The sequence below is a fragment of the Coturnix japonica genome, chromosome 6 (genome assembly GCF_054131305.1).
Source record: "Coturnix japonica strain WE chromosome 6, WE-NBRP24, whole genome shotgun sequence".
NCBI lineage: Eukaryota > Metazoa > Chordata > Aves > Galliformes > Phasianidae > Coturnix > Coturnix japonica.
In genome coordinates, this window is record NC_140668.1 from 5,083,156 (window position 1) to 5,111,107 (window position 27,952).

General features: G+C 43.8%; 2 protein-coding genes across 2 annotated transcripts in view; one reads left to right on the forward strand and one right to left on the reverse strand.

Annotated features, from left to right (window-relative positions):
* Positions 1-27,952, reverse strand: part of LOC146760284 (receptor-type tyrosine-protein phosphatase T-like) — a 224,586-nt gene that overhangs the window by 141,785 nt on the left and 54,849 nt on the right. The gene's annotated exons all lie outside the window — the stretch shown is intronic.
* LOC146760285 (kinesin-like protein KIF20B) lies at positions 10,028-27,855 on the forward strand. The gene is made up of 6 exons (XM_085551400.1): positions 10,028-10,259; positions 24,038-24,072; positions 25,655-25,741; positions 25,864-25,980; positions 26,173-26,311; positions 27,616-27,855. Exons 1-6 carry the CDS (start codon positions 10,028-10,030, stop codon positions 27,825-27,827), a joined length of 822 nt encoding a protein of 273 aa, XP_085407526.1. The 3' UTR covers positions 27,828-27,855.

Below are 27,952 nucleotides of genomic sequence, written 5' to 3' on the forward strand. Positions count from 1 at the left end.
ACAGAAAAGTTAACATTGTTAGCAACATTAAGAACAAAACCTCATTTAAATTGTTCTGAAACAAAATTAAAAATAAAAAAATAAAAAATAAAAAAGCCGATATATTCAGAGGATGACCTTTGAGAATTCTGGCTTCATTAACATTTCAAACAGCAAAGCACAAAATTAAGACAGGAAATAGAATTACAGAGCTATTTGACTGCAGAAGTATATATCATTAGCATGCCCATAATTAACAGGATACCAGTGTTTGTCCCATTGTCTCTGCTAATAATGGTGTAACATGCAAATGGGATTTCTTCTAAGAAAGTTAAAGGGGATATTTAAGTTCATTCCACGTTTCAAGCATACAAGCACAGCCAGACAAGCCCCTTTCTGCTCTGTGAAAGGGATGTCTCCATGCCTGCCTGCCTGCCCTCCCAGACTCCCACAAAACAATTGCAGAGGGAGGACACCAGCTGCTGTGCTTGAGGCACAAAGGCCAGCTATCCAAGGTCAGACATCTTTTCCCCCCTCACCACAGCAGTTAATTCTTTGGGGAGCTACCAGTGACCCACTCAAGTGTCATGAAAAGCAGTTCAGAGGCTAACATCACCCATCAACATGATGCCCTACAGGATAGCAGATATCATTCCTCTTACGGGGATCATATTCCTTAGACATGACAGCACAGCTCTGCCTGTCTCTTGTTCAAAATGCTGAGCTCCCATGACATCTGTCCATGACAGTTGTAAGCAGCCACACATCTCCACCGCCCTTACAGTGCTTCTAACTGAGCCTGCTCTTCTAAATGCTTCGGGACTTGGGATCCTGAAGCAAAAGGAGAAAAAGGCATAAAAAATAAAGCTTTACAGGCAAAATACAATTGACCACCCTATGTTAACAAAGGACTCTACTCTGGCCTAATTCACTAGAATAAGACATGAGTGCAACACACTGAAATCAGACTGAGCTGAAGTGCTACCAGGAGTCTTCCTCTGGCATAAATCAGTGAAAATGTCCACCTTTGGGCAGCACACTTGGATCCTTCATTAGACTGCAAACAACCAATTGATGTACAGTTTCCCCACCAGGCTGATAACAAGCTCCTCCTCCTTTACAGGGCAGTGTGCATGGGTTGGTTCATAGTTATCACCCCACTCTTAAGATCATTTCTGCTGTTTTCCCAGTCATACTCAGTAGTCCTCACTGCTGTGAAACATTGCTCTGATATTCTGCCCAGTCTCAATTTCATTCTCTTTCCCTGCGTTAGATCTTCTCAAACAGATGCTCTTCATGGTGTTTGTACTCCCAAGCTGTGGCACCTGGAGGCTGCCTGATTGTAAACTGACAGGATGTAGCATTTTTCCATCTCTCTTTCATCAGATCAGCCTGAAAATCTGGTAAGATCCATCTCTGCCTTGTGATAGAGAGGCGAGACTCAGCTCGGAGTTTCTGAAAGGATCCTGCTTCTTCCGAGGGCACAAGTAAAGGCTGGGTGTGAGGGAGACTTGAAGCATTGCTGCCAGCCCTATAATTCTACGATTAAACAAGTTACATAATTTCAGTCTATTCCCTCTTTACCTCTTTTCCATGCAAACAGCCTGAAGTAGCACGGAATGCAGCTTATTGACTTGTAAGGAATGGGATGGAGAGGGGTAGACGATTATCCATCACCTCCCTTTCTTTACATTACATCAGGGCATAATTTAGATTATAAGTTTGCTAACAAACTCCTTGATAAAAAAAAATCAGACAGATACTTAGCTGGTCAGCTGCTTTGGTTGCATAATAAACATGGACAGAATTTCTCATCCTCAAGCCATTGTTACAGCACAAACAAACTAAGGGCTAAGGAAATAATTACTGTGGGGCTGAGAGACTCAATAAACAGCAGAAGCTGTGGGATGAACCAGATTTGTTGATCCCAGCAGATAACTACAATTAGGATGTAATATTTCCTTAAGTTTTTGTTTACCCCTTTATTGTTTATCAGTATTAAAAAGGCAATTTATACTTTGCAGTTCTCTAGATCGACCAGTGTATTTCACAGCAGGCAGGTGAGATTAAACTGTCCATCACCACAAGCTGTCCTTTCCCTGTTCTTATATTATCAAAGCCTATTGAGATTAGAGCCATAGGAAACTGGAGGAAATGCGTTCATTTGCTTCAAGTTCATAAGCTTATGAAGTTTGATTCCTACACACCTGTAGACTTCTTTAATAAAAAAGCAAAATCCCAGAAGTTCCTTCAATGGTAATGAAAGAATTTAACACTGAGAAACATTATATGCATTTTCTGAACTTTTCCGAGACATCACAGAATGTCTTCCCAGAGTGCCCTAACACAGCAGCCAATTGGAAAAGAAACCTCCTAGAGGCTGACCTGTTTAAATGGGGAAGCCATTTATCCCGCTTGGCAAGATCACAAGAAAAGCTTCAAGCTGCTTTACTTTTCACAGATCCCTTACCCAGCGTCTCCCTCACAAAGCAGTCAGAAGAGTGGTCTGCAGGTGAGGGACGCTTCAAAACGCTTCACTGGCTCCACATATGAGCACCCAAAAAAAGTCTTTCCATGACACATCAGAAAGCTGAACGGATTTCTGTCTGGAGAAACTCTCTGCACTTTCCTAGGGGTCTGAACCAAAACTTTGAAGCCAGGGAAAACCATATATAAAATAGATTAGGGCTATAGCTGAGTTTGAACCCATGGAACAGAAAGATAAATAAATAAGAATACACTGAAATAAATAGACTCATTATAGTTGCAACATATCTTGTTCTAGTCAGCTTAGGCTGTAGGATTAAACTGACCAATAGACCTTTTTAAGACTCTGGCAGTCTGGAGCCATGACCACTGAGCTGGGGAGCCTGTTCCAGTGCCCAGCCTCCCCATGGCTGAAGCCTTTTCCTGATATCCAACCTGAACCTCCCCTGTGTTATTATATAGTTAACATTCAGGTAAATTACTTAGCATGAGCTAATTCAAGTCATAAAATCCACAGGACATCTTGACACCATGACAAAGAGAACAGCATAAGGAAGCAAGGAAAGAATAAGAAATTGCCCACAGAAAACTGCCCATGGAGCTCTGTGTCAGAACGTAGGCATATTGCATAGCTTTATTTCTAGTGTAGGCAGAATCTGTCTTTTTCTTTCTAGACCTCTTGTCAAGACCAGAGAAGTGGCTCTTCCAACCAGAGAAACTTGGGGAAAGAAGGCACTCTGGGCTGCCACATCCTTTTCTGCTCTCTGTGCTGATCAAACTTGGCCAAACTTTACCTTTGGATGCTCACTGACAAGTCCCTATTAGCACAGAATTAGAAGAATTTATGTGAGCATTTTTCTTAGAACCCTCTACTAGATACCCTTTATAATTCCTGGTCAAAACCTTCTTTCTTCCCACTAAAGCCCCCTGCCACTTAAAAAGGAGAATTGCCTCAGGACAGATGTATCCCTACTGAGAAACCACTGAACACTTCCTGTCCATCCCTTAACTCATGAGTCACATCCTCTGGGGTGTCAGTCAAACACACTGAAATTAAAAGCTTTCACAGCTTGGAGAACACAGTGAAAAGGCAGAAATGTGAAAGAGTGAAGGACTGAAAATAGTTGCTCCTCAATATGATTGATTTTTAAATCCCCCGCTTCACACATATTAAGCAGCAGTCCTGCATATCCAGATGTATGTTTCAGTCAAGATGAATGGGCTCAATAAATCCAGTAAACAGGAAACTGTTGAGGACAGGTGGGCATAATTCTTTTTTCCAGCTCCAGTCTGCTAATTGATAAAGTATACGACTGTTGGCAGTTCATTTTTCTCACCCATTTACAGGAACTACAGCTACATATTCTTATGAAACTCCTCAGCAGCTTTAGACTGCAGAAGCAGGGGAATGGGGGAAGCAAAACCTTGCAGTTTGATAAACATACTGGAGCTAAGTGAAGATCTAATCTGGTACTATGATGGCTGACATTTTTGCAGGGTGAGACCTTTAGACAGAATCTACATCCAGATGCTTCTGTTTTCAGAAGTGGCCAAAATACACATCCTTGTGCTTTGCCCTCCCACCCTCAGATCTGGTAGCTCACAGTGCAGGATGTGTTTGAGGACATCTTTGGTGGGATCAAAACCAGACCTCACAATAATCACATTCAAGTTAATTGCTGCTATTGTGCTTGAGCACAACATCGACTGGAAGTGTCCAAATAAGTACTTTCATTTGGTGCTGCGCAAACTTAAAATTCATTGAGAGCGTCTCCTACCAATGACTCATCAGCAGCTATGGCGAAAACAAAAGGTGCCACATGGGTTTCATTGTCACATTTTCTAAAGGGAGAATTGCCCAAGTGCAAAGACGAGACCAGCTTTCAAAAATAGTACAGCAAGATGTATCAGTGAAAAACACTGTCAGCAAAGTATTTGTTTCCCAGAGCAGGCAAGGACTAACACTACAGAAGCCATCTTATAAAGAAGACTATGAAGAATAGCAGACATTCTTCCTGGCAGGATTCAGAAAATGATACGTTACTGCAATGCATGGCACAAACAGAAATGAAGAAGCACAGCCAAGATGAGATTCGGAGTCTATGTTTGCAAGGAGCTTTTACAGAGTAAGGGGACATGCTTGAGATTAACAGAGAAGCTTATTAACAGTAAGCCACCTTTCTATACTTACAGAAGTATCAAATCTAATGAGCAGAGGCAATGCCACAGCAGCAGTCCACAGAAGGACCTCAAGTCCCAGGAAAGAATCCAGACTTCAAGGGGCACATGCTGAGTGTGTTCCAAAACTTAGCACTAACCCTGTCTGCTCATCCAATATTGTTCAGCAGCAGCAGCCATCACAGTAGTCTGTCTACTTGTTAAAGTTCACAGACAGCAACGGGAGAACCAAAATCAGTTTCCAGGAAGATATATTACAAAAAGAAACAAGCCCAGCAGTAAGAAAAAAAATCCCCATCCACTGGTACTGTTGAGTACCAGTCTCCCTGCATAGATGTTAATGGGCAATAACAAGGAATTTTCATTCCCACAGACTTCATGTGTTTGAACCTCATCAAGTATACTTACAGCAACATAAGTAATGTGAAAGAAAAGGCAAACCCTGCGTTGTGACAGACATCCATGTCACCTTTCTGGTCAGGCTAACAGCTGGGCAACCAGCAAAGAAACCAGCTGGGAGGCAGCCAGGCTTGTTATCCTGCAGTAAAGATGCCATAATTTAGCAGGCACAAAGAGAAATCAGAAAGATTTATTTGAGACACTTGAGAGACCCCAGATAGTTTGTGGTAAAGGAGGAAGAAAAAAATAACTGATTTTTCAGTTCTTAAATGGAAGGGGTAAGATTGGGCCAAACACCTGCAGACATGAGCAGCAGTCACCCCTCTTCAGAGGCACAAATTAATCCACACAGAGCCCACGTGCAGCAGCAGGAGATACAGCCAGAGCTCTCTAGCTCTAGAAGGAAACTGTAGATGACTAACTGAGGGCCAAATAGTATTATCATTATTCACGTTGCCTGGTATATTACGCTGTGAGCGGTCCCTTTGGTTTCAATTAGTTGTTAACCTGATGGGTGCTGACTTAATAGCAGATAAATGCCCTTCCTTGGCAAGTGCTGAAATACCACCTTACGTGTTCCTACTGGATGCCTTATTGCTTTGCAGCTCATCAGTGCACTTGAACTGATCTCAAATAGGTCTCAATGCTATACCTCTTGCTTCAGAAGCCAGCTTTTTCCAGAGATGCATACCTTGACCATCAGCAGGACCCAGAGGAGCAGCTGGCCCAGGAACAACCCCAGCACTGAAGCCGTAAAGTTCATGGATTGCTATCCCTCATCTTCTGCAAGGTTGGCCAGGAGGAAGAGGCTGGAGAAAACATTTTTGATGTCTCAGTTTTAAGAGAGAGATAGAGAGGTGCTGCAGTGTTAGTTACAGCAGAGCCAGTGAGCTCAGAAGCCACCCCACGTGTTTCAAAATGGAGCTGTTCTGATTTTATATATGCCCTCTGCACAGGGCTGTGTGAGGGTCAAACAATCCTAAACAAAAATACTGAAGATAAACATAAACCTCCAGGAAGAAACATTTGTAAGAATCAGCTGCTACTTTTTCATTTCATAGCTTTTTAGGAGACTTTTACTGAAGGTTTTTTCATGGCTTCAAAAAAGCATGTTAAACACAGACTGGATGCCTTGTATTTATTATGCAGCCACTCTAGCTTGCATGGGAACAAGACTTTGTTTTGCATTACATTTTTCTCCTAACATCTCCATTTGTATACAACACTAATCTTGCTCCGTAGCAGGAACAGACTGACATAATGTCTTCTAAAACTGCATGTTTTTCAATTCCAGAGAGGAAAAAAATAAGAAAAAAGAAAGACCAACTTATTATTTTCTCCTCCTCCACCCCCATCTTCAACAGACAAAGCAGTTTTCCTATGACCCCAAGGAGCACAGGCCAACAGCAGAGCAAGCCTGGGGGCAGCAACATTATAGAAAAAGTTGAAGCCTTTGTTGAGAAGTTCCCTTTTCATCTGTAACTTTAAGCTCTATCAATTGCTCAAACTGCTTTTTTCACCTCTGATGACTTTGCTGAGCAGAATGGACTTTTCAGCACCAGAGTGCCTAGGAAGACCCCAGAGGTAAAGCTCCAGGTAATATCTCCTACACAGGAGAAAGCAAAGCATGCTCCCAGCAACACCCGCAATGGTCAGCAGGGATTGGATGGTCATGCACAGCTTGTTTTCTTCTTTCCAGCTGCTCTGTTGGGCCTACCTGACAGGTGGGTAAGAGGATTTATCTCCCCTGTGGTAAGTAGGAAAGTTACATAGGAGTTCAAATTACAAAAGTTTTGACTGTATCATGTGCCTGTTCCAGCCTAAGTCTTAAGTAGCTGTCTGACAAAAACAGGTGCTTCTGCTAGCAAAACACATGAGGAAAGATGGGAAAAACAGTCCAAGGGAAATAAGAGGGGAAAGGCTTTACATCTTATGTGCCTTCCTCAGCCTTTATTGGTTGCAGGCTCACCATTAGATGCAGACTGGCTAGATACTGGGGAAAGCAGCCTAGCTCACTATGTCCACCTTGGAGCCAGTGACTTGTATTTTTACTCATGTATTTTTTAATGACTGAGGCCAAAAAACTGCTGGTGTAGATCTAGGAGATGCCAGTGACACCAGCTGGGGACAGCTAATAGAAATGTGTCTAAGTTCGTCTGCAGGAGACCATCAGAAGCCGAGAGAATGAAGAAGAGGAAAAACACAAGTTATTCACAGCATGAACTAGGCACTTCCTACGCAGTCACTCATGGAAATAGTCTCATTTTGACTCTCAGCCATTTATAATCACAGAAGAATTGAAGCCTTGTTACCTTAGAAGCTTGTAGACATTTAATCACTCTAAACCTCATCATTCTTTGAAAAAGCAGCTGACTGGCTCCTTTCCTCTTAACCAAAATGCTGAACCTTGGTCTATGCATGCATAGCTCAGTTCAGAGCAGGGAGACCCGCACAACCCCAGCAACATCCAAGCATCTTTTCTCACAGAGGGCTTTGGATGACCCAGAAAAGCTTGTAAAACAAGCAGAGATTTTCCTAATTAAATGGAGAGCATCAAAAGTAATCTAAGTTCTTAGAGAAATGTTACAGTGTTTATAACGGGAAGATGATGCTGTTCAAACTGCTCCTGTGAGGACCATAGGAGCAGCAAGTTTCCAGCATCTAGAGTATGTTTGTCTACTAGATACTTAGTAATATATCTATGTACACTTATTAGAAGTGAAAACATATACAAGCCTTGGCAGTCTAGACACCCGCTGTGGATTTAACACATACAGCTTCTATGCCCATTTATTTTCTCACATGCCTAGAGCGCACCCAACAAAGCCCAGAAGGCTTCAGGAAAAACCTTCTAGGGTGCAATACCACTGCCATAGGCAGAGGTAGAAAATAAATGACTTCAGGTGCTTTGGGAACATTAGTGGTGCTGCAGGCAGAGAGGCAGGCAGTGGAAAATAAATACAGCTAAGCAGCGGGAAGTAGATTACTTCTGCTCCTTCAGGTTTCCCACAGGGGAAGGGGATGGGAAATACAAGGCTAGAAAGGACTCCCAGAGTTACCAACACCCCTAGTTTCCAACTGAGGAAGTTATCCTCTTTCCTTTCAAACTCTTCAGCTCACCCAGCTAACATTGGGAAAAGCAAGCAGCGAGCTCTGGTGGAGTCCTGCACACCGGCTACCACCCACACCCCAGCTGGCAGCTCCAGGGCTGAGATATCTTGGCCAGAGAAAGGAAAAGAAAGCCTCAGGTGGAGCTCCTCTTGACTTGTAAAGCTGACACAACAGAGACTTGGCTAGCTTTAGCACATCAAGCAGGCAAGTTCCAGCCATGTGTCCTGCATAGCGCAAGTCTTGCATGGTGGAGCAGGAGAGAGGAGGCACCCAGACATCTTTTGCCAACCAAACTTGTGTTAAACAGAGCTAGGTACCCACCAAAACAGCATACATACACATACCTGCATGATCTGTAGCAGCTATCCTTTGGTGCAGACCTCAGAAGGGCTGAAACAGGGCCTGGGCAGGGGTGGGTAAAGGCCACAGGTGAGGCCTCACACAGCTGTTGGGGCAGAGGGGCCAGCGTGGCACTGGGAGGGGTCTTGCAGCCACCCTCACTCTCTGATGTCCCTCCTTTGCTCACACCAAGGAGTAGTTCACCACTTTTTCAAGTTAGTAGTCAGAAAAAATGCCGCCTCTAAGCATGTCCTTACCAGCTGTAGGCCCGCCCTTGGGGAGGCTGTTGGAGAGCCCGGATTGCCAGCACAGTGAATGTATGGCACCTACGAACTGTTAAATCACTCTTCATCAATGATAATCTCTGCAATCGCCTTAAACAAGAGCAGCTTTTGAACAGTCCTCACAGGATGAAAATGCACGAAGACAAATCTTTGTACACTAACAGCCTTCCTACCCACCTGCCTGCACATTCTGCATTGTGCAGGGCAATGACTGCTCCCGAGGATTCAGACTTCCCTCTCTTACGGCTTTTTAAGCCACATAATCCCACAGGAAATTTAGCTATCTTTTAAAAAGCAAAAGGAGAGAAGAGAACACAAACCTCCAGCCCTCCAGCCCTTAGAAAATAGTCCCACAGACACCTCAAAATTCCAAGATAGGGTGAGGAGAACTAATTTGTTTTTTCTTGTTTAAATCTCACACTATGACATTTTTTGCAGCTGGCAGTGTGCTCAGCACTCTTCAGCAGAGCAGCCTTTCTGCATGCTGCAGTACTACCTCTGTGTCACAGGCAAGAGAAAGGCAGAAAGAAATGCATAAGCCTCTCCCCAGTTTCCTCCCATTCTCCTAAGACCTGTGGGTGAACCATTGAACCAGTTGTTTGGAAAATTTCTACTCCAGCAGGCTTATTCAATCATCCCAAAAAGAGACAGAGGCGAATCTTCAGCTCTCTCATTTTGAATTCACTGGGGCATTCCCCTGTGGAATGTCTCAAAGTACCGAGGGACACAGCCTCTATTTTATCATTATACCCCAACAGTAGTGAGCCCTTCCCCCTTTTCCTATTGGCTGAAGTACTTGGGGTTCACGTTCTTCTCGGTTTGCCTGTCAGCCATCACCCCCAGTAGGTACCCCCCCTTGTTTCCTTTGGTTGTACAGACTTTGCAATCTGGGTTCAGAGTTTGTTGTTTTGCCCAGATTCTTCATTAACATCATATGAAACTAAAAAAGTTTCAACTCACATTTGATTTTTAGCTTTCTTAGTGGAGATATTTTTTGAAATAACACTGTGAAAACATAGGAAATAATTTTTAAAGTAGCACTTGCCTTTTAAACGTGAATAAATTTAAAACTCCAGATTTACTTTTAACTTCTTTGCTTTTTCATTATTAACTTTCCCATATGCTGTACTCATCATAGCCCGATGTAGAAATATGAGGAAGTAATTTAATATGAAGATGGAAAAGGCTTGGATAGATAGAGCAAGTTCAGTCAGTCTGTAGAAAAAATGATCTTACAATCCTTTTTGACAATGAAGAATGAAAGAACATCCTGGCATTTATTCTTGTCTGGATATCTGGAAGCTACTGAGGGTCTAGCGAGATCGAAGAGAGACTTGTCAGGCACGATGCTCTCAGAAGAGAGTGGAAAGTTGTACAGCCTGCACTCCCAGGAGCAGCGTGACCCATCTTTATGCAGGATAAAGCATATCACTCTGTGCAACAGGAATCTGAACAAAGGGATCTGCAAAGTAAATGTGTTAGGTACAGCAAGCTCTGTATTTGGGGTTACTGTATTTTCATTGCATTGTGAGCACCCAGAGGTCACCTACACTTGCTCCAAATGAGCCCTGATTCCCACTGCACAGCACTAGCGGGAGGTGAAAAAGCCTCTGTGCAGGTGGAGAAGACCTTCTGTAACTCAGGAAAACAGAGCTTCATTGCACCCTGCTGCTAACACTCAGCAGCAGTGAGGCAGGTACAAGTCATATGTATTTGTAGACCAAAGACTTTGAATTTTGTTATGAGAAAGGAAGGAAATACTCGATAAAATTCTACTTTTAAGACTACCTCTCATCCCAAAGTGGTTATCTAGCAAGCAAAAAGGTGTCTGTATTGAAATGCCAGAGCAGGCTGAATTCCTCTGCAGCTGTCAGAAAATGTTTGTTTTCTACATAAGAAAAAGCTTAAAAGCCTCCATATGGAAGCAGGAAGACTTTTTGGCATTTAAAGAATTAGCACAGAGAAGAAATCTATGCTTCAAGATATTTCTAGGGCTGACTGCAGCACAACTGCAGGAGGGAAAAAAAAGAAGGGAAAGCAAAGAAGAAAACAAAAGCATTAACAATATGCACATTGACAAGCTACCTGGACAGTGGAACAAAAGTATATTTGGGAGTGCCACTGCTGTGGCTAAACTAATCAAATGAATAAACTGATGTCTTAAACAGTGCTACACTAAAATGGAGCAAACACAAATTAGTGGCCGTTCAAGAATTGTACACAGAAGATGTTAATTGGAAAGGGTATTCAAGTAACGTAGCACAGCTTGTACTAAGTTGTTTAGGAAAGATATTAGTTCTTTCCTTTAGGTTTATAAAAACATACACAAGGTCTGCAGCCTAGAAGCCATAGCCCACCTATGGCTCAGTCCTTGGGGAAAAAAAAATGTGATACAAGCCTTCCAAAACTGGAGGGATTCTGAAGACCACTGTTACCGAGAATAAGATGTTACTGAGCTAGATTTGCAGCCTCAAGTGAGTCACAGAAGAGAAGCATCAGTATGCTCCAGTTGGAGCAAAAGTGTTGGCTGCTTTCACAAGAGGCTGACTCCAATCTGAAATACAACACTGCCATTCTGCAAAACGTGTTTCTCCCTTCAGTCTTGATGTGATTGCAGCGTGGTGATATTCAGATACTATGAAGCTTAAATTAAGAGTCCATTTGCAGATGGGATGTTATTTGATAATCTGCATCTGTAAGCAAGAAGTTAGAGAAAATACAATGCAGAGCCAAGTTCAGGCACTGCAAACATGCTGTAGCAGTAATATAAAGGAAAACGGGGCAGAGGAAGAGAATATCTCCCCTCAGGGGAAAAGCAGTCTTACTGATGAACGAGATAAGACGATTAATAGCTAGAAGAGAGCAGATCAAAGGCTGGAAACTAAAATCAGTGTTAATATAAGCTGTCCACGCAGGTGACAAAAGCTCAGATCATGGTACAAAGACCAGATCAGATAAGAAAGAAGGCAGAAAGCTAACTTGCTTTTGACCCCTCTTTAAGATGGAAGAAGAAAGAAGCCTAAATGTCAGGCTGCCACACAGAGGGCTGCAGGAAGGCTCACAAGCCATAAAATCCATTCTAAGCATGCATGCAGGTAGCATTAAGGATCTTGTCTCTGCCAGCTCATACCCAACCCAAACAAGGGCCAGAGCTTCACTTAGGAAAAGATGCTACACAAAAGGTCTTGAAGCACAAACATCCTTTAAACAACAATGGTAACATGCACTGGTCTGCTCATAGCAAATATAAACCAGAGACAGGAATTTCTTCAAGGCTACTAAGGCAGAAAGCTCTGTAAATATTATCAGATGCAACAATGCGGGTTACAGTGAAATTTTCACCTCACCGAAGACAAAATACAGAGGTATCTTCAAGGGAGAAAAAAATCAACTGTAAGACATGGAGCCCTCATACCCTTCACTGAATACCCCATTGGTATTGAAGTTTAATAGTGCTGCTGGAGCCAGATGCAGCTGCTCATTGCTCTTGAGTTTTTTACTCAAGGGGTACAAAAGCTAAGGAATTGCCTTGCCAGGTAAGCATCCCTGCTAAGTAACCCTGATTAATCTATCAAATGATGACAGTGCTCTGAAAGGATGAGCAGTGCTGCGATCTTCATGGTTCAAGGCTTCACAGTTGAATGAAATCATCTCTTGTCAGCTTTCCGCAGGCTCTGTCAACTCCATCACACAGGTTGAAATCCTGTCTCAGTTAACAAATGCCCTTGCTATCTGGGTCTAGAAGCGTGCCTGGGAAATTTTATGAATGAGGTATTACATGCTACTACATGAGGTACTACATGCATGGGGGTACACAGAGAATGCAAGAGAAGGGCACCAGTATCTGGAGAAACAGAATATTGAAAGCAGCCTGCAAAAAAGAGAAATCAAAGGTCTACTCAAGGGGAAAACAGGACAACATGGCACATGGGGTGGGCTTGCAAAGAAACCACTAACTCCCATCACTGCTGGATTTCCTCTCCACAGGTGGCACAGCCCTAAGCAGAACATCTGTATAGGTTGGTGACTTGTGACTGGTCGTGGACACCCAGTGCTACCTGAGCAGATGTAGGAAAAGAAGAAAGCCAACAGGGAAAGATATGAACAGAGACTATCTGGCTGGACTGCATCAGATACAGAGCTCTAAATCTGCTGAGAGCCAGAAAGTCTGTTCTCCCTTTTAGCCTACACAGATGTTTTCGTTAAGGTATTAGGTACAGCTCATTATAACAGCATCAAGATGTTTGATCGAGCATTACTGTGTATGGCAGAGAAAGAGCACTAGCTAACAGGGAAATTGGAGGCTCTTTTTCAAATATGCTGTGACTAGCAAATTTTAGCAACCTGTGCTACAAAAACCCTATTTTTTATTGAGGGAACAACATGACCCCATTGTGACAGTATAGGTGTTTACCCATTTTGCCTGGACTGCAGACACAAAAACAGCTTTCTGTACAACAGCACTTATCGTATTTCAGATTGTTCCAAGACGCCTTTTAGCAGACATACTGCTAATGCTGGAGATGCTAGATACACTGAGGTACAGCAAGGAATCAGTTAGCTGTAGCTCTTAGATATCCCATAGCCAATAGAGAAACACTGCCAACAGGACCCTGCTCTAGGCTCTCTGATGCACTGATGGTAACGGCAGTTTATCGAGATGATATGCCAAGTCTCCAGAGCAGTTCCCAGGTCCCCAGTTTTCCTCCTTTCTTGTGAGTCAGTTTACAAAAGCTGATTGCATTTACATCTTTGATGAGCTCTGTGCATTCGTGAGAGCACAAATTAAATATTGCTTCAGCATATATGGGGATGTACAAAACCCCTTTGTTACACTGATGTTTTACCTCCACTCTTGCTGGAGGATTACATTTCCACCTCTCAGATACCTTCCTTCCCAGACCATACACATTGCACTAGGAACTCATTCCTGGATCTACAGCAACTTGTAATGTGTATGTAAGGAGAGACATCTGCTGTGGGGGCTCTCAGCCTAGCCCCTTCATGTGGTGAAGTGGTATCAGCCCTATACCAGCCCACACAGGAGCCCCCAGGTGCAGCCAAAATGATGCTCCCTGACATCCCTTCCTATTCTGGTACTGAACCACCTTACAGCCTCTCTCCCCTGGGCCCCTTTCCTCAGCCCACACAGACACTGGCCAGCACAGAGAGCTCATGGACCTGTGGAAGCAATGTTTCTGCACCAGCTGATCCATGGGCAGCACTTGCTCATATGAAGAGCCTCCTCCTGCAGCCCTGTGCAAACAGCTGGGAGCTGTCACCCTTTGCCTTGCGAAGGCCTAAAACAGACGAAGTCTATTTGCTGCTGTAGCATCACTGAAGTAGCAGAATCCTCAGCAGGGTGATGGGAAAGCAAACAGTGAACTGATGGGCAGGACATCCACAGCCTCTCAGGGCTCTGTGTGAGATGCCTACTTTGTTGTCTCGAGGGAGGCGTGCTGCCTGAGGAGCCCATCTTATAAGAAAGCTGTATTTTTAAAAGCTATTTAAAAAAAAAAGTCTTTCTAAAAAGGATGAGGGATCAGTGAAGTACAAAAAAAGGAGCTGTAATGAAAAGTGCATGAAAAAAACGGGATAGTAAGGAACAGAGAAACTATGCAAGCTCATTGGAGGTTGCTTTTCTTACCACATGTGAGTCTCCCATGGTTTGTTAGTAGAACCTATACCTGCAAGCAGGCACGGAGAAAGCCCACTGTTGTTAACACTGGGTAACCTCTTCACCTGTACTTGAGTTAGATGAGACTTCACACCAAGAACAAAAGAGAAATACCTTTTTGGCTCAGCACAGCCGTGCACTTGCATGTCTTGCCTGCAGCCAAAATGTCAAGCACGGCTGCAATAGGCAACCTCTAAGATCACCTTACCTTGAAATTTGGTTTCCTGAAAAATAGGGGGGCAAAATTTACCAGATGCTTTGTCAGATACTCGCTAAAATAACATCATCTCACAATTGTCAAATGCCCACGGATTGAAAGGGTGAGCAGCAAACTCAGCTGGCTCTATTAAGAACCTTATGGAATTTTTGCATGAGTTTGTCCTACTGAAAATAGGGCTTTAGTTATGCTTGGAAGGAGGTGAAGAGATTGTTGTTTCTGCGTTTCATGCGGAAGAGCCTGTAGCACACCCAGTGACACTGCATTTCACTTACCTTTAAGCTCTGAATCTACCTCTGGGGACCATAAAGTTCATGCTGAGAAACAAAAACAGCAGAAGAAAGGCACTTCTGAGACAACATCAGAATATTTGAGAAACTCGATGGGGAGGCAGAGAGCACAGGAGTTTGCCATGCAGTCCTCTTGTCAGGAGTCTTTCAGAGAGGGGTGGATCTAGCAAATTAATGTTACTGGGATGATAAAGTTTCTATCACACTGGGAATGAAAAGGAAATCGCCCAGTAACAAAAACAGAGATGGAAAAAGATGCTAAGAGAACTTCACTGCAGCACTTTGCTTTCCTGTAATGCTTTCCCCTTGTCTCTGTGCTGGTTTCTTTTGATCTGTGGGTCTTCCTTTGTGTCAGCTCACAGTGGGCTGCCAGGAGGCTCAGAGAGTGGAGCAAATCAATTGGTTTGTGTGCAGGCTGGGAGGAGGTGGCAAGGTGGTTTCCAGGGACTGGCACAGCGAGAGAAAGAGTTGCCTTGGCCTTTCTCTACTGGCATCCCAGTGCTGCCATAGCAGAAAAACTTTGAACCAGAAGGTGTGCCAGCAATGCCCATGCTGTAGATCTGGCCAGCTTGGAAAGCACCAAGTAGGCTGGCAAAGTGTTTGTGCCATCTCCTTGGCATCATTGCCAAAACAGTAACACAGAACCTAAAACTGGTGATGCTTCAGAAAAGAGAGAACAGCAACAGCCCACCGAATCTGTCTTCAGAGCATGGGAAGCCATACCCAAAATTCTGCTCCAGCTGACATTGCAAAGGGAAGCTTCATGTCTCTCTTCAACTCCTAACGCCCCACACAGGGAGAAGGAAGGGAGGCTGCTGCCCATCCCTATGAGCCTTGGCCTTTTGCCTAGGTGTCACAGTGCTGCAGAGGGAAGAAGGACCTTTCCCAAAATGAACTTTCTTATTATCACTATGACTTTTTAGAAATAAGCCAGTGGTTTCTGCTGAGAAATATTGCACTTTTTGTTAGTCAATAAGAAAGGCAATTGAAATCCCATTGCAGCCTCCAGCATGTAACACTCTGAAGGGTAGCTTCAAATGTTTCCCAGTGCAGAATTAACCAGAACATACATCATCGCTTTTACAGGCAGCATCATTTCTGATATCTCCAAAGATAACAGTATGGATCAGGGGGATTATCGTGGCATTAGCTGCTCTGATTACCTTCCCTACAGTTTAATAACAAGAGCACTTAGACTGTAGGTGTATCAACAGAGTTTTAGATTTGCGAGCAAGGAAAGTTGGGGGTTATTAGCAGAACAAGAGGAAAGAAAAGGTCACGCACTGCAATGTGCCTCTCAGGATGCAGCTGACATATTCAGTGGGGCAGGGAAGTGATTTTTCACTACAGCGTCATGAGTATTTTGACGAGAAGCAGTAAGGACTTTGAAGATCCATCTTGTCACATCCGGGCTGCTTTGGCTGCAAACTTAACCCATTAGAAAATAAGGCAACCACATTTGGCAACATCACCGCCTTTTAAAAACCTTACCTACGCTCTGCACACAGTTCACTTTGCTCCTGTTTATCTGCCTCTGTCTACAGTGACAATCCTGGATTGCACTGGTTTTATTTTAATCAGGAAGCAGACATTACTTCCCTGGAAATAAAAAGCCAGAAGATGGGGTCTCTGAAAAATGGTGTCTACTAGCTCCACTATCACTCCTCCTGCCCGACACCTTCCCCAAGGAGCTTCACTGCTCTCCCCAGAGGAACCACAGAATCACAGAATGACCCGGGTTGGAAGGGACCTCGAGGATCATGTAGTTCCAACCCCCCTGCCTGGCAGGGCCACCAAACATACACATTTACTAGATCAGGTTGCCCAGGGCCCCGTCCAACCTGGTCTTGAACACCTCCAAGGATGGGGCAAGGAACCAACTGGTTGGTATTTTACTGTGGAAAACAGAGGGGTTGCTGAAGAACCTTACAGCTAAAATTACAAGCTACCAATGAGATTAAACATTTTTCCCAGGCGCACTTACCAGAGATAATATAGAATAAGTTTACATTTCTATTGTTCCTGCTCTCTCTGCTTGTTAAAGTGCAGAAGACAATCCGTGGTTGCTTATTTTGTATCTAAGCAACTGTCAGACTCTATATCTACTAATAAGAAAGGGTATAATTATATGCTGCTACTTTAATTAGCAGCAGATGCCTATGTTTATGAAGTAAAATGTAAGATTTTCTGAAGTGCAGTCTTGCTTATATGCAAATTGCAAGAGCACTTTCATGGGTTTTTAAAGCTTTTAGTGGGCCCGGGCAGCTCAAGTGGGGAAGGGCACGGGGTTCACACAACATACTGTTGGTGCTTCAGTGCTTTGCTGCCCCAAAGGCCTGTTTGGGAAAGCTGTGAGGTGAGGGCAGATCAGTGCCTGCAGTGCCCTTCCGACACCACCAGCACTGGAGCAAAGCAGGTGGCTGCCCTGAGCCAAAGGGCAAAAGCTGCCTGCTTTGGGCACCTGCTATAGTGCCCTGGAGACGCAGCTGCAAAGCAGCTGAGATGGGGAAGAATCCTTAACGTCAATTCTTGATCTCATTGAGGTGCTTCAGCAGCACATATTGATGCAATGCAGCATTTCTTTTCAGAAGAAATAACAGCAGGACTATTGCTGAGGGGCTCTGCATGTAAGAGCAGACGAGAGCACCAACAAAACAAAATGAAACCCCGTCTCCATGCAAACATGTGCAGGCACAGTATATAAATGAGAATAACCTTGTCCAGGATAGAAAATACTTGTTAGATGAGTCTCTAATTTCTGTTATTCTGTATTTTTAGTCTTGTTTCCATAGAAACAGCACTTGTGATGATACTGTCCTGCAAAGCAGCAAATGGATATACATAAGTGTATGTTTGTATATGCATTCCCTCCTACCTCCTGAAGCTTTGAATGTATTTGCCAGCAAAGTTGGAAGTTCCACGGATAGCCAGATGCAACCAGTTCTGGGAGAGCATCTGGGTAAGGAAGAAGTGATTGTGCAGTTCCCCAGCCAAAGAAATCTCATCAGAGGGCAGAGAGCCTGCCAAGAGGGGAACAAGAGGTGGGCCATGCCATTACTGCCGCATCTCCTTGAGCCTCTGTAGCAAAGCTCATCCTCGCATGGACACCAGCCTTTCTGTCAGCCGTGAGCCACATGTCCATGGGAAATCTGCTCCCATGTCTGGAAATCAAGACTCCCGTTCAGACGCTGGGAAAGTGCAAGAATCCCATGTGAAGGCTCAGAGCACCAACATAAAAACTGATGTCCGTCTTCCTTCTTTGCCCATCTTTTGGGGTCTCTTGCCTTGCTATGCGTGCAATTCACAGATAAAAGGTGGAGCAGCCAACCAAATTTGGCCCATTTCTTCAGCAAAATCCACTGTGCTACCTCTCAATGGCCTTACATGCCAGATAAAGGACAGGTCACCTATCTAAATTAGAGAGAAATGCTGATTGTCTGCACTCATATTTCTCATTCTAGAAAGTTACTGAATCCTTTAGCATACCTTTATATTCCTAGATCTTACACCCCTCTGTAGTGTAGACAGCCCTTGCCTTTGTCTTCTCTTCCTGCACTTTCTAATCCCTAATCCACCCTCTGTGAGAGTTGGCAGCCACGGCTGTGCTTGCTGCAGTGCAGGCTGGCAGCAGAGACTCACGCCAGATGCTTTCCCACAGAGCCCGGGTTTGCTCTCGCTCTCACTCCTCAGTTGTCAGTTCTCACTGAAGGTCACCCCAACAGAAAATGTCTGTTTGTGCTTGGCCTTCACGCACGTGGTGTTGAGGCAGCGCTCCTTTAGCAGGTACTGCTACACGCACATATGGAGCAGAGGAAGCTGGCGGAGTGATTAAACTGCATTAAAATGATCTCGGTATCCCATAGTTTTCTGAACAAAATATAATAAGCAAATGCCATTCTGAAATCCATTTAGGGGAAGAAATATGTTTGCGTGGGTCAAGAAGAGCTTGTCAGTCTTGTGCAAAAAGATGAGTAACTTTTAAAATGTTTTCTTCAGGAATCTGAGGAACAAAAGAAGGAAAGTGATCATCTGATCATCAAGCGACGGCTGAGATCCAGAACAGCTAAAAAACCTTGAAGAAGCGTGTTTGTTCCCCTTTCTCAGGACATACTTTTATCGTATTATTAAAACTGGTTGTTAATAAACAGTAACAGTTACTCCGTTGTGTTCTTAAATTTGTATATAGGTGTTTGTTGCAGAACGGCGGGAGAAAAGCAGACGACCACACCTGTCATTGACATATGATCGGCGAATCTCATTTATTCCTTGGCTGCGTGTACCTTTATAATACGGATAATTAGCTCATACATATTGCAAAAGTGGAGCTCATCATTGGTTCCCAATTACATACTATCCCCGAGTATCTTAACATCATGTTGTTATCAACTGAAAGCTACTCCCTTGCTGAGTTCCCAGAACCATGGCTAGTTTCTCACCATCCCAGGATATCCTGTTGTTCTTGCTGTCCTTGCAGGTGTTATGGCTGCTTGCTTAGCTGCACCATGATTACAACCCTTCTCAGCGAACTAGCTGTAAAAAACACTCTCTAAAGAAAGGGAAAAGCAAGACTAAAAGATAAAAGCAGCAGTGAAAGGGAAAAGGAAGACTAAAAGGGAAAAGCAGCAATGAAAGCGAAAAGAAAGATTAAGGAGAAAAGCAGCAGTGAATAGGAAAAGCAAGACTAAAAGGGAAAAGCAAGACTAAAAGGGAAAAGCAAGACTAAAAGGGAAAAGGAAGACTAAAAGGGAAAAGCAAGACTAAAAGGGAAAAGCAGAAGGGAAAGGGGAAAGCAAGACTAAAAGGGAAAAGCAAGACTAAAAGGGAAGAGCAAGACTAAAAGGGAAAAGCAAGACTAAAAGGGAAAAGCAAGACTAAAAGGGAAAAGCAGCAGTGAAAGGGAAAAGCAGCAGTGAAAGGGAAAAGCAAGACTAAAAGGGAAAAGCAGCAGTGAAAGGGAAAAGCAGCAGTGAAAGGGAAAAGCAAGAATAAAAGGGAAAAGCAAGACTAAACGAGAGAAGCAGCAGTGAAAGGGAAAAGCAAGACAAAAAGGGAAAAGCAGCAGTGAAAGGGAAAAGCAAAACTAAAAGGGAAAAGCAAGACTAAAAGGGAAAAGCAAGACTAAAAGTGAAAAGCAAGACTGAAAGGGAAAAGCAAGATTGAAAGGGAAAATCAGCAGTGAAAGGGAAAAGATGCAGTGAAAGGGAAAAGCAGAAGTGAAAGGGAAAAGCAGCAGTGAAAGGGAAAAGCAGCAGTGAAAGGGAAAAGCAGCAGTGAAAGGGAAAAGAAGCAGTGAAAGGGAAAAGCAAGAAAAAAAGGGAAAAGCAGCAGTGAAAGGGAAAAGCAAGAAAAAAAGGGAAAAGCAGCAGTGAAAGGGAAAAGCAAGACTAAAACGGAAAAGCAAGACTAAAAGGGAAAAGCAAGACTAAAAGGGAAAAGCAAGACTAAAAGTGAAAAGCAAGAAAAAAAGGGAAAAGCAGCAGTGAAAGGGAAAAGCAAGACTAAAACGGAAAAGCAAGACTAAAAGGGAAAAGCAAGACTAAAAGGGAAAAGCAAGACTAAAAGTGAAAAGCAAGACTGAAAGGGAAAAGCAAGATTGAAAGGGAAAAGCAGCAGTGAAAGGGAAAAGCAGACGTGAAAGGGAAAAGCAGCAGTGAAAGGGAAAAGCAGACGTGAAAGGGAAAAGCAGACGTGAAAGGGAAAAGCAGCAGTGAAAGGGAAAAGCAAGACTAAAAGGGAAAAGCAAGACTAAACGAGAAAAGGAAGAATAAAAGGGAAAAGCAAGACAAAAAGGGAAAAGCAGCAGTGAAAGGGAAAAGCAGCAGTGAAAGGGAAAAGCAGCAGTGAAAGGGAAAAGCAGCAGTGAAAGGGAAAAACAGCAGTGAAAGGGAAAAGCAAGACTAAAAGGGAAAAGCAAGACTAAAAGGGAAAAGTCGCAGTGAAAGGGAAAGCAGCAGTGAAGGGGAAAAGCAAGACTGAAAGGGAAAAGCAGCAGTGAAAGGGAAAAGTAAGCCTAAAAAGGGAAAAGCAGCACTGAAACGGAAGAGCAGCAGTGAAAGAAAAAAGCAAGACTAAAAGGGAAAAGCAAGACTAAAAGGGAAATGTAGCAGTGAAAGTGAAAAGCAGCAATGAAAATGAAAAGCAGCAGTGAAAGGGAAAAGCAAGACTAAAAGGGAAAAGCAAGACTAAAAGGGAAAAGCGGCTGTGAAAGGGAAAAGCGGCAGTGAAAGGGAAAAGCAAGACTAAAAGACAACAGGGAATTGAAGGTGACTCTTGTGCAGATGTCATGATTTTGTTATTTTCATTAAAAACCAGTCAAGACTAATGTGGCCTCATAGCGCTCAATGGAGTCCCAGGGGAGATAGTTGGAATGAATAGGGGTTCACATCTGTATGCCCTGAGGCTGGTGCTCGCCTCTCTGACTGTGGCTTTAGGCTCCAGAGCTGATATTGGCTTCCCTTACTGTGGCTTTATGGCCCAGGGCCAGTGCCGGCCTCATGGGCTGCGGCTTCTGCCAGCTGGATACAGCTGCTGGCTGAACTGGCCAGGATGGAGCCTTCCCTGCACAGCCTCCCATGTGCATATCCACCCCAAGAATGGAAGTCTTCCTTCTATGCGTACCCCATTCCACCACAATGAGGAAACCAAACCATTTAGGCACCTGAAATGCTTTTGCTCCTTCAGTCTGGCAGAAAGCAATGCCTTCTGTCTCATGCCATCTCTGCACAAACTGGAAGGGAATGGGGAGACATATGTCACATCCAATGGGACAGGACTTCACTGGCTGCAGTTTAAAAGCAAATCACCCCAGCTCTTGTTGCCCTCTATTGCTGGGTACCCCTTGCCCCTGGCCACTGGATTTCCACGCATGCATCCTTCCTTGGAGCTAAGTGTGCCTTTCCCAGCACCAAGCAGCGAGCTGGAGTCAGCACCAAAACCAAAACCTCCTTGTGCCTTTCCCTGTCCTTCTTTCACACATCGTCTTTTAGTTTCAGAAAATATGGCCAGACCCCAACGAAACAAGAGCTCTAAGACAAAGCAGCTGCTTTATTTTCCTCCTCCCCTTTCCTCATCTACACCCCACAAAAAGACCATTTGCCAAGTAAGGGATGCAGTGATCAGGTGTATGAGGGGCAAAGTGAATCAAGCTTAATTTCAAAGGCTTGTCTCTTCCACGTGACTTCCCTGAGGTCTGATACAATCGTACAGCCATAGACTCATAGAATAGCCTGGGTTGAAAAGGACCACAGTGTGCAGGGTCTCCAACCAGCAGACCAGGCTGCCCAGAGCCACATCCAGCCTGGCCTGGAATGCCTCCAGGGATGGAGCATCCACAACCTCCCTGGGCAACCTGTTCCAGTGCGTTACCACCCTCTGTGTGAAAAACATCAATCTAATATCCAACCTAAACGTCCCCTTATCTCTTTAAAAACATTCCCCCTTGTTTTATCACTATCCACCCTCGTAAACAGCCGTTCCCCTGCCTGTTTATACATTCCTTTCAAATACTAGAAGGCCACAGTGAGGTCTCCCTGGAGCCTTCTCTTTTCCAAGCACAACAAGCCCAGTTCCCTCAACCTGTTCTCATAGGAAAGGTGCTCCAGCCCTCTGATCATCTTACTGGCCCCCCTTAGCATTATCTGCATTTCTCTTTTGCCTTCCTAAAAGGCACACCTGCTTCAGGGCACATTTCATCCCACTGTTAGGCCTTGTAAGAAGCACTATGGCAAGTCCATATGCAGAAAACACTGGCATTCCATTCACTAACAGAGAAACTATTCTGCCCTTGCTCCTGACTCTTGTCCCTGCCTCCTCCTGCACTGGGCAGTGTTTGTGGGCAATGAAAGAAATACCCACATTCTGGAAAATACAGACAAAAAAGAAACAGGCAGAAAAGCGGCACTAATACTTTGTCACTGGTGGGAATCTCCACAGAAAGTGCTGTGCTAAAGGTGTGAGGTTAAGGGATCATCACTGTCACGATAAAAGTCACAGCATGGAAGATTTAGCGATGGCGTGCTGACTAGAAGGAAAAAACAACACTTACCTTGGAGCTTGTTCATTTTCTCTCCTATCATCAGATATCATCATCTACGTAGCTCTGAGGTTGGCCAAAGCCTGTTGCCATGAGCTTTGCTAAACGCAACAGTGCTGTGGCTCAGAGGTATTACACCGGCACATAGCATAGGAGATCTCCATAACCCAAGTGTCGAGGGAAGAAGGAAGGGGAACTGTTACAATTAATTACGTTCACTAAATTGATAATTGTAGGCTTCTTGTCACACTACTGCCTACAGCAAAACAGCAGTTTTGTCACAATCCGTGACAGGGATTTCTGCATACAAGCAACCACTCGAGGCTGAGCACTCTCTCCTGTCTCTTTGCCATGTCTAGAAAGACCCAGAAGAGCTCAGTGTTCTCTTGCTGTTAGTTTACATCCTCCAAGCACTTCCAAAGGCACGCCGCTCTGTAGAAAAAGCTGAGCTGCCCAGAAAGTTTGTGCAGGAAGAAGGCAGCAGTATCAGTGCACGTCATCCTGGGGGATCTGAAAGCATTTGTTAAGAGAACAGGGAAAGAAGAGGGAAGAGAGCAAAACCAACAGGCACTAGCACTGCTGCCCACAGGGGGCGGGGCTTGAGGCAGGGCCTGTGCCAGAGGGGGGCCTGGCACAGTTAGGGCCAGCTCAGGGCCCAGAGCAGAGGGGGAGCAGGCAGAGGCAGGGCCTTGGGGCCCAGGATGGAGGAGGACCAGGCACAGCTGGGGCCAGCTCAGGGCCCAGAGCAGAGGGGGACCAGGCACAGCTGAGGCCACTGCAGGGCCCAGGTGAGAGGGGAACCCAGCACAGTCGGGGCTGCTTTGGGGCCTGGGCCGGAAGGGGGCCGGGCACAGCCAGGGCCTATCCCCCTTTTTTGCACATATGAAATGCTCCCAGCTGTGCTGCACAGCAGAACATCTTTCAATGGAGATGAAAGCCTGTGAAATGAGAGAATCCTTTCTTATTTCTTTCACATTTGTGTTTGTTGACTGCAGTTCCAACCAGGTGGAATCGCAGTGTCTTGCAAGTGACACCTGGAAGCAGGTACAGACTGGAGACACAGCACCCTCAATGTCCAGGTGAGTAACAGCAGCCAAGGAGGCCTTTGGGCTCTGCAGGGTCCAAGTGTGGAGCTTTACACACAGGAACAGCTGAGTCTAAAGACAGTGGCAGAGCTGCAGAGCTTGCCATAGTAGGGAGGCACAGTGGCTCAGCTCATTTCCCACAGTAACACAGGAAATAAGAGCCATGAGGGAAATGCAGATGCCTTCTGCCCCCATCAGAGGGGAGGAATGAGCTGCACTTCCACAGAGACATTCCTCTCACAGCCACTCACACCTCAGGTGTGGAGGGATGAGCTGGGGCTGCTGGTGGCAGCTGTGGAACACTGCCATCTGTGGTGCTCCATCCTACCTTGGAGGTGGGCATGTAGAGCTGAGGACCTTTGTCACTGCACAAATGACTGCAAGCAGAGATGTAGCAGAGGGAACATAAAGCATTTAATAACTTATACAAAGCAATGAGTAATAGAAATGACAATATTTCCAACCAAATATCCCCCATCCTAGCAGTCATATCTGATCTCTACAATCCCACCCAAACAATTTCCCAGCCCCCTCCAATTCATCCTCACTATCCCACCCCTGAATTTCCTTCCCCCAATTCCCACACAGTAATTGCCCACACTAATTACCAGCATGCAGGGCATAGAGAACACCTGTTCCTTGTGTGCAGACACCTGAAAAAAAGAAGTGTCAGGGAACTGGAGGTCTGTAGCAGGTTCTGGAGGCTCTGCATAGAACGTAACCCCAGACCACAACCCCATCAGCTGCTGGGGCAGCATCATCCCTGTCATTGGGGGATGTTGCCAGTGGTGGACAGGGACACAGGGAGAAGCCACACCTTGGTGTAGCTTTGATCTGCTCATGTCCAGTCCAATCCTCTATAGCACTTTCCATCTTCTGTCCTTTGTTCTTAACCGTATCCTTCCTTCTCTTCTGCTCTTTTCCTTTCTTTTAGGTGTCTTACCTGTATCTGCTTTTCCCCTCTTCTGTTCTTTTACTGCTCTGGTCAGCATCCAGTGTCTGCACCACAACTCTAGGTTTTGGGATGGAGAAAGGTACACGGGGCATAGATTTGTACAAGAAAAGATCTCTTGCTATGCCCAACAGGTGACAAAAAGGGGTCCTCAGGACCACAAAGGCAGCTTGTTTCTCCAAAAATAAATAAACTTAATTCTTTTCTTTATAAGAAGCATTAGAATCTTACAGAGGAGATGAAAATCATCTTCACTATGCTTTTAGACTGTACATAGACTAGACCAAGATGTGTGGTGTTGCTTTGATACCTTATGAGGAGCACCGGTATCAGTGGATGAAGCTAACATTGTCTCAGAAGCACAATAATGGAGTACTTTTGTTCATAGTTGGCCTGAATGCAGTACAGGAGTGTGTTGCAGTAGTACTTGTTCTGAAATTCTAGGCTCTGACAAAGAAGTTTAGCAGGGTCCAAAGCACTTGTGAAAACAGTAAAATATTATTACTTCCTGTGTTAACAAATGAGTCTGTTACAATAGGATGATGAAAATAATACTGCTTTAATGTGCTAATCATCAAACAGAGGATCTAGTCAGATTTCTAACTTCCAGCTCTTTAATTTTAGAGGTCTAGTTTGGAGCCTAGGGGACGCATACAAGTTTGCCTGCGTATTAAACCCTTTACGGCACGGGAGAGAGCAAATGGATCGCAGGTAAGGCATTTATTTAATCATAAACAAAAAAACAACCCTTAAAGTATATATGTTTTCTTTCCTGTAAGATGACCTTTTAAAACTTTTTTCATGCCTGCATTACTTGTGCTTCCTTGTAATAGGGATGTGTTTCACTTGAGGACTCAACAAGCATCATACTGAAGTCCCCTAAGAGCTCATTGGGAAGAATGAGCAATAAAACTTTAGGACAGACAACACAGAAGTTCACCTTTTCACGGGTAAATTAATTGTCTTTAAATGATATTAAGTTATTTGTGGAAAAAGTTGCTTGTCTTCTGTTACTTCATATAAAGCAAACAAGTTTTTCTTAACTGTCTTTAGAATTATCAACGTGTATCTGACTCCTTGCAAGTACTTAAATATTGCTTAAACAAAATAAAGAGATTAACCAGCTTCTTGGTAACATTCAGGTGTTTGGACCTGAAGCAACTCAAGAAGAATTCTTTGAAGGTACTGTGAAGCAACCAGTGAAAGAGTTCTTAGAAGGATGTAATTGCCTTGTTTTTACGTATGGCGTTACAAATGCTGGGAAAACTTACACATTCCAAGGTATGAGCAGAAATGCTTTTTCCTTGAATTAATTTCTTAAAGTGAGAACTACTTCTAGAAGAGAGAGATGTTATGACTTCTTACCTAGTTACTCAACAGGCCTTGTACGTTGCCTTCTTTTGAATACTAGTAGCCTTGAAAAGTCGTCTTCTTCCATAACAAATATTACTAAATTTACAAGTGTGTAAGACAGCATACACTACAATAACTTTGGTTTTTGTTCCTACTATAAATGCGTGCATCTTAAATGCTGTTCTTTATTTGAAGGCAAAGTATGTCTGAGTTTGTTTGATTTATTGTAGGCAGAAATTAAACATTCTGAAACATTTGATCAAGGTATTTCAATCTTTTTCCAAATTTCTGATTTTAGTAATAACAGCAGCATAGAAGATTGTGTTCCCTGAGCTTTAGTAGTACAGAAATAATACATCAATCTCCTTTCTGGCTGGGAGCAGTTGTTTTTTATGTTTAATATTGTCATAACAAATGAAACGATTGGGTTCACAGGAAACAAATTCCCCTTATTTCTGTTATTTAGTGTTCTGTTACTATGTATTTCCAATAGTTTTATATGCGTGGAGCTGAAGACTTTCCCATAGTAATACCTTTTTAGGACTTAAATATTAAGAATCAACAGGGTAGTATGTTCAAAAATTATCTTTCTATGCACCTTCCATACAGCACTATAGAAATTCTTCTGCGTATTGTCCTCTCTTGTGTTCATGACTGACTTTAAAACACTGAAGCTTGCTTGGTATTTAGTGACAGTGGAAAAACTAAGGCGTGAAGTAGGCAAGATGTGGAGGTAGTTGTGTGCTCCAAGAAAAGGCAATGGGAAAGGAGCTGAGTTACTTTAACAGTTTTTATGAGACTTGTAGATATTTCTAAATAGGGTTTGTGGGACGAACGGGATGTTGTAGCAGAGACATCACTCTGGTTGTTATTTCAGGGTTGTTTCAGAGCGGGAAGGGAGCCTGGTAAACAGTTGAAAATCTGCACGTCTGTTAAATGTGGGAGTTTGCTGTGGGTTATTTTTTCTTCTTAAGGCTAAGCTTATGCAGAATATTCTGGCTGTTTTAAAGTGATGCCCTGTAATGTCTAAGGAATGGGATGTGAGCTGTTGCTTAAAGCCAGTATTTTTCAGGGAACAGTCTAGTAACACTGCAAACATTGCTTCAGACTGTAACTGGCCTCTAAATTCTTTGTGTATACTTTGAGATTAGAATCAGTTATCTTTGTCTTCATTTATGTTTATATGTTGCTTACAATAGTAACCTGGCCCTTCTTTTGTGTATTGCTTACAGGGACAGAAGATGATGTTGGTATTTTGCCAAGGACGATGGATATGTTGTTTAAAACTGTTGGAGGAAGGCTATACACAAAAATGGATCTGAAACCTATTCGGTGGAGAGATTACGTAAAACTGACTAATGACAAAGTGAGAGAAGAAATTGCTCTTAAAAATTCGTTGCTTCGTCTGACAAAAGAGGTAGGAAACTACTTTATAAAGAAATGATGAGTACATGCATCTTGTGATAGTTCAGTGTTATCCTTTCCATTCTGTAATGAAAGAGGGTTCTGTATTTACACACAGTTTTCTATTTGTCTTTCTGTTCCTGCTGAAAAAGAATGAAGCATCTT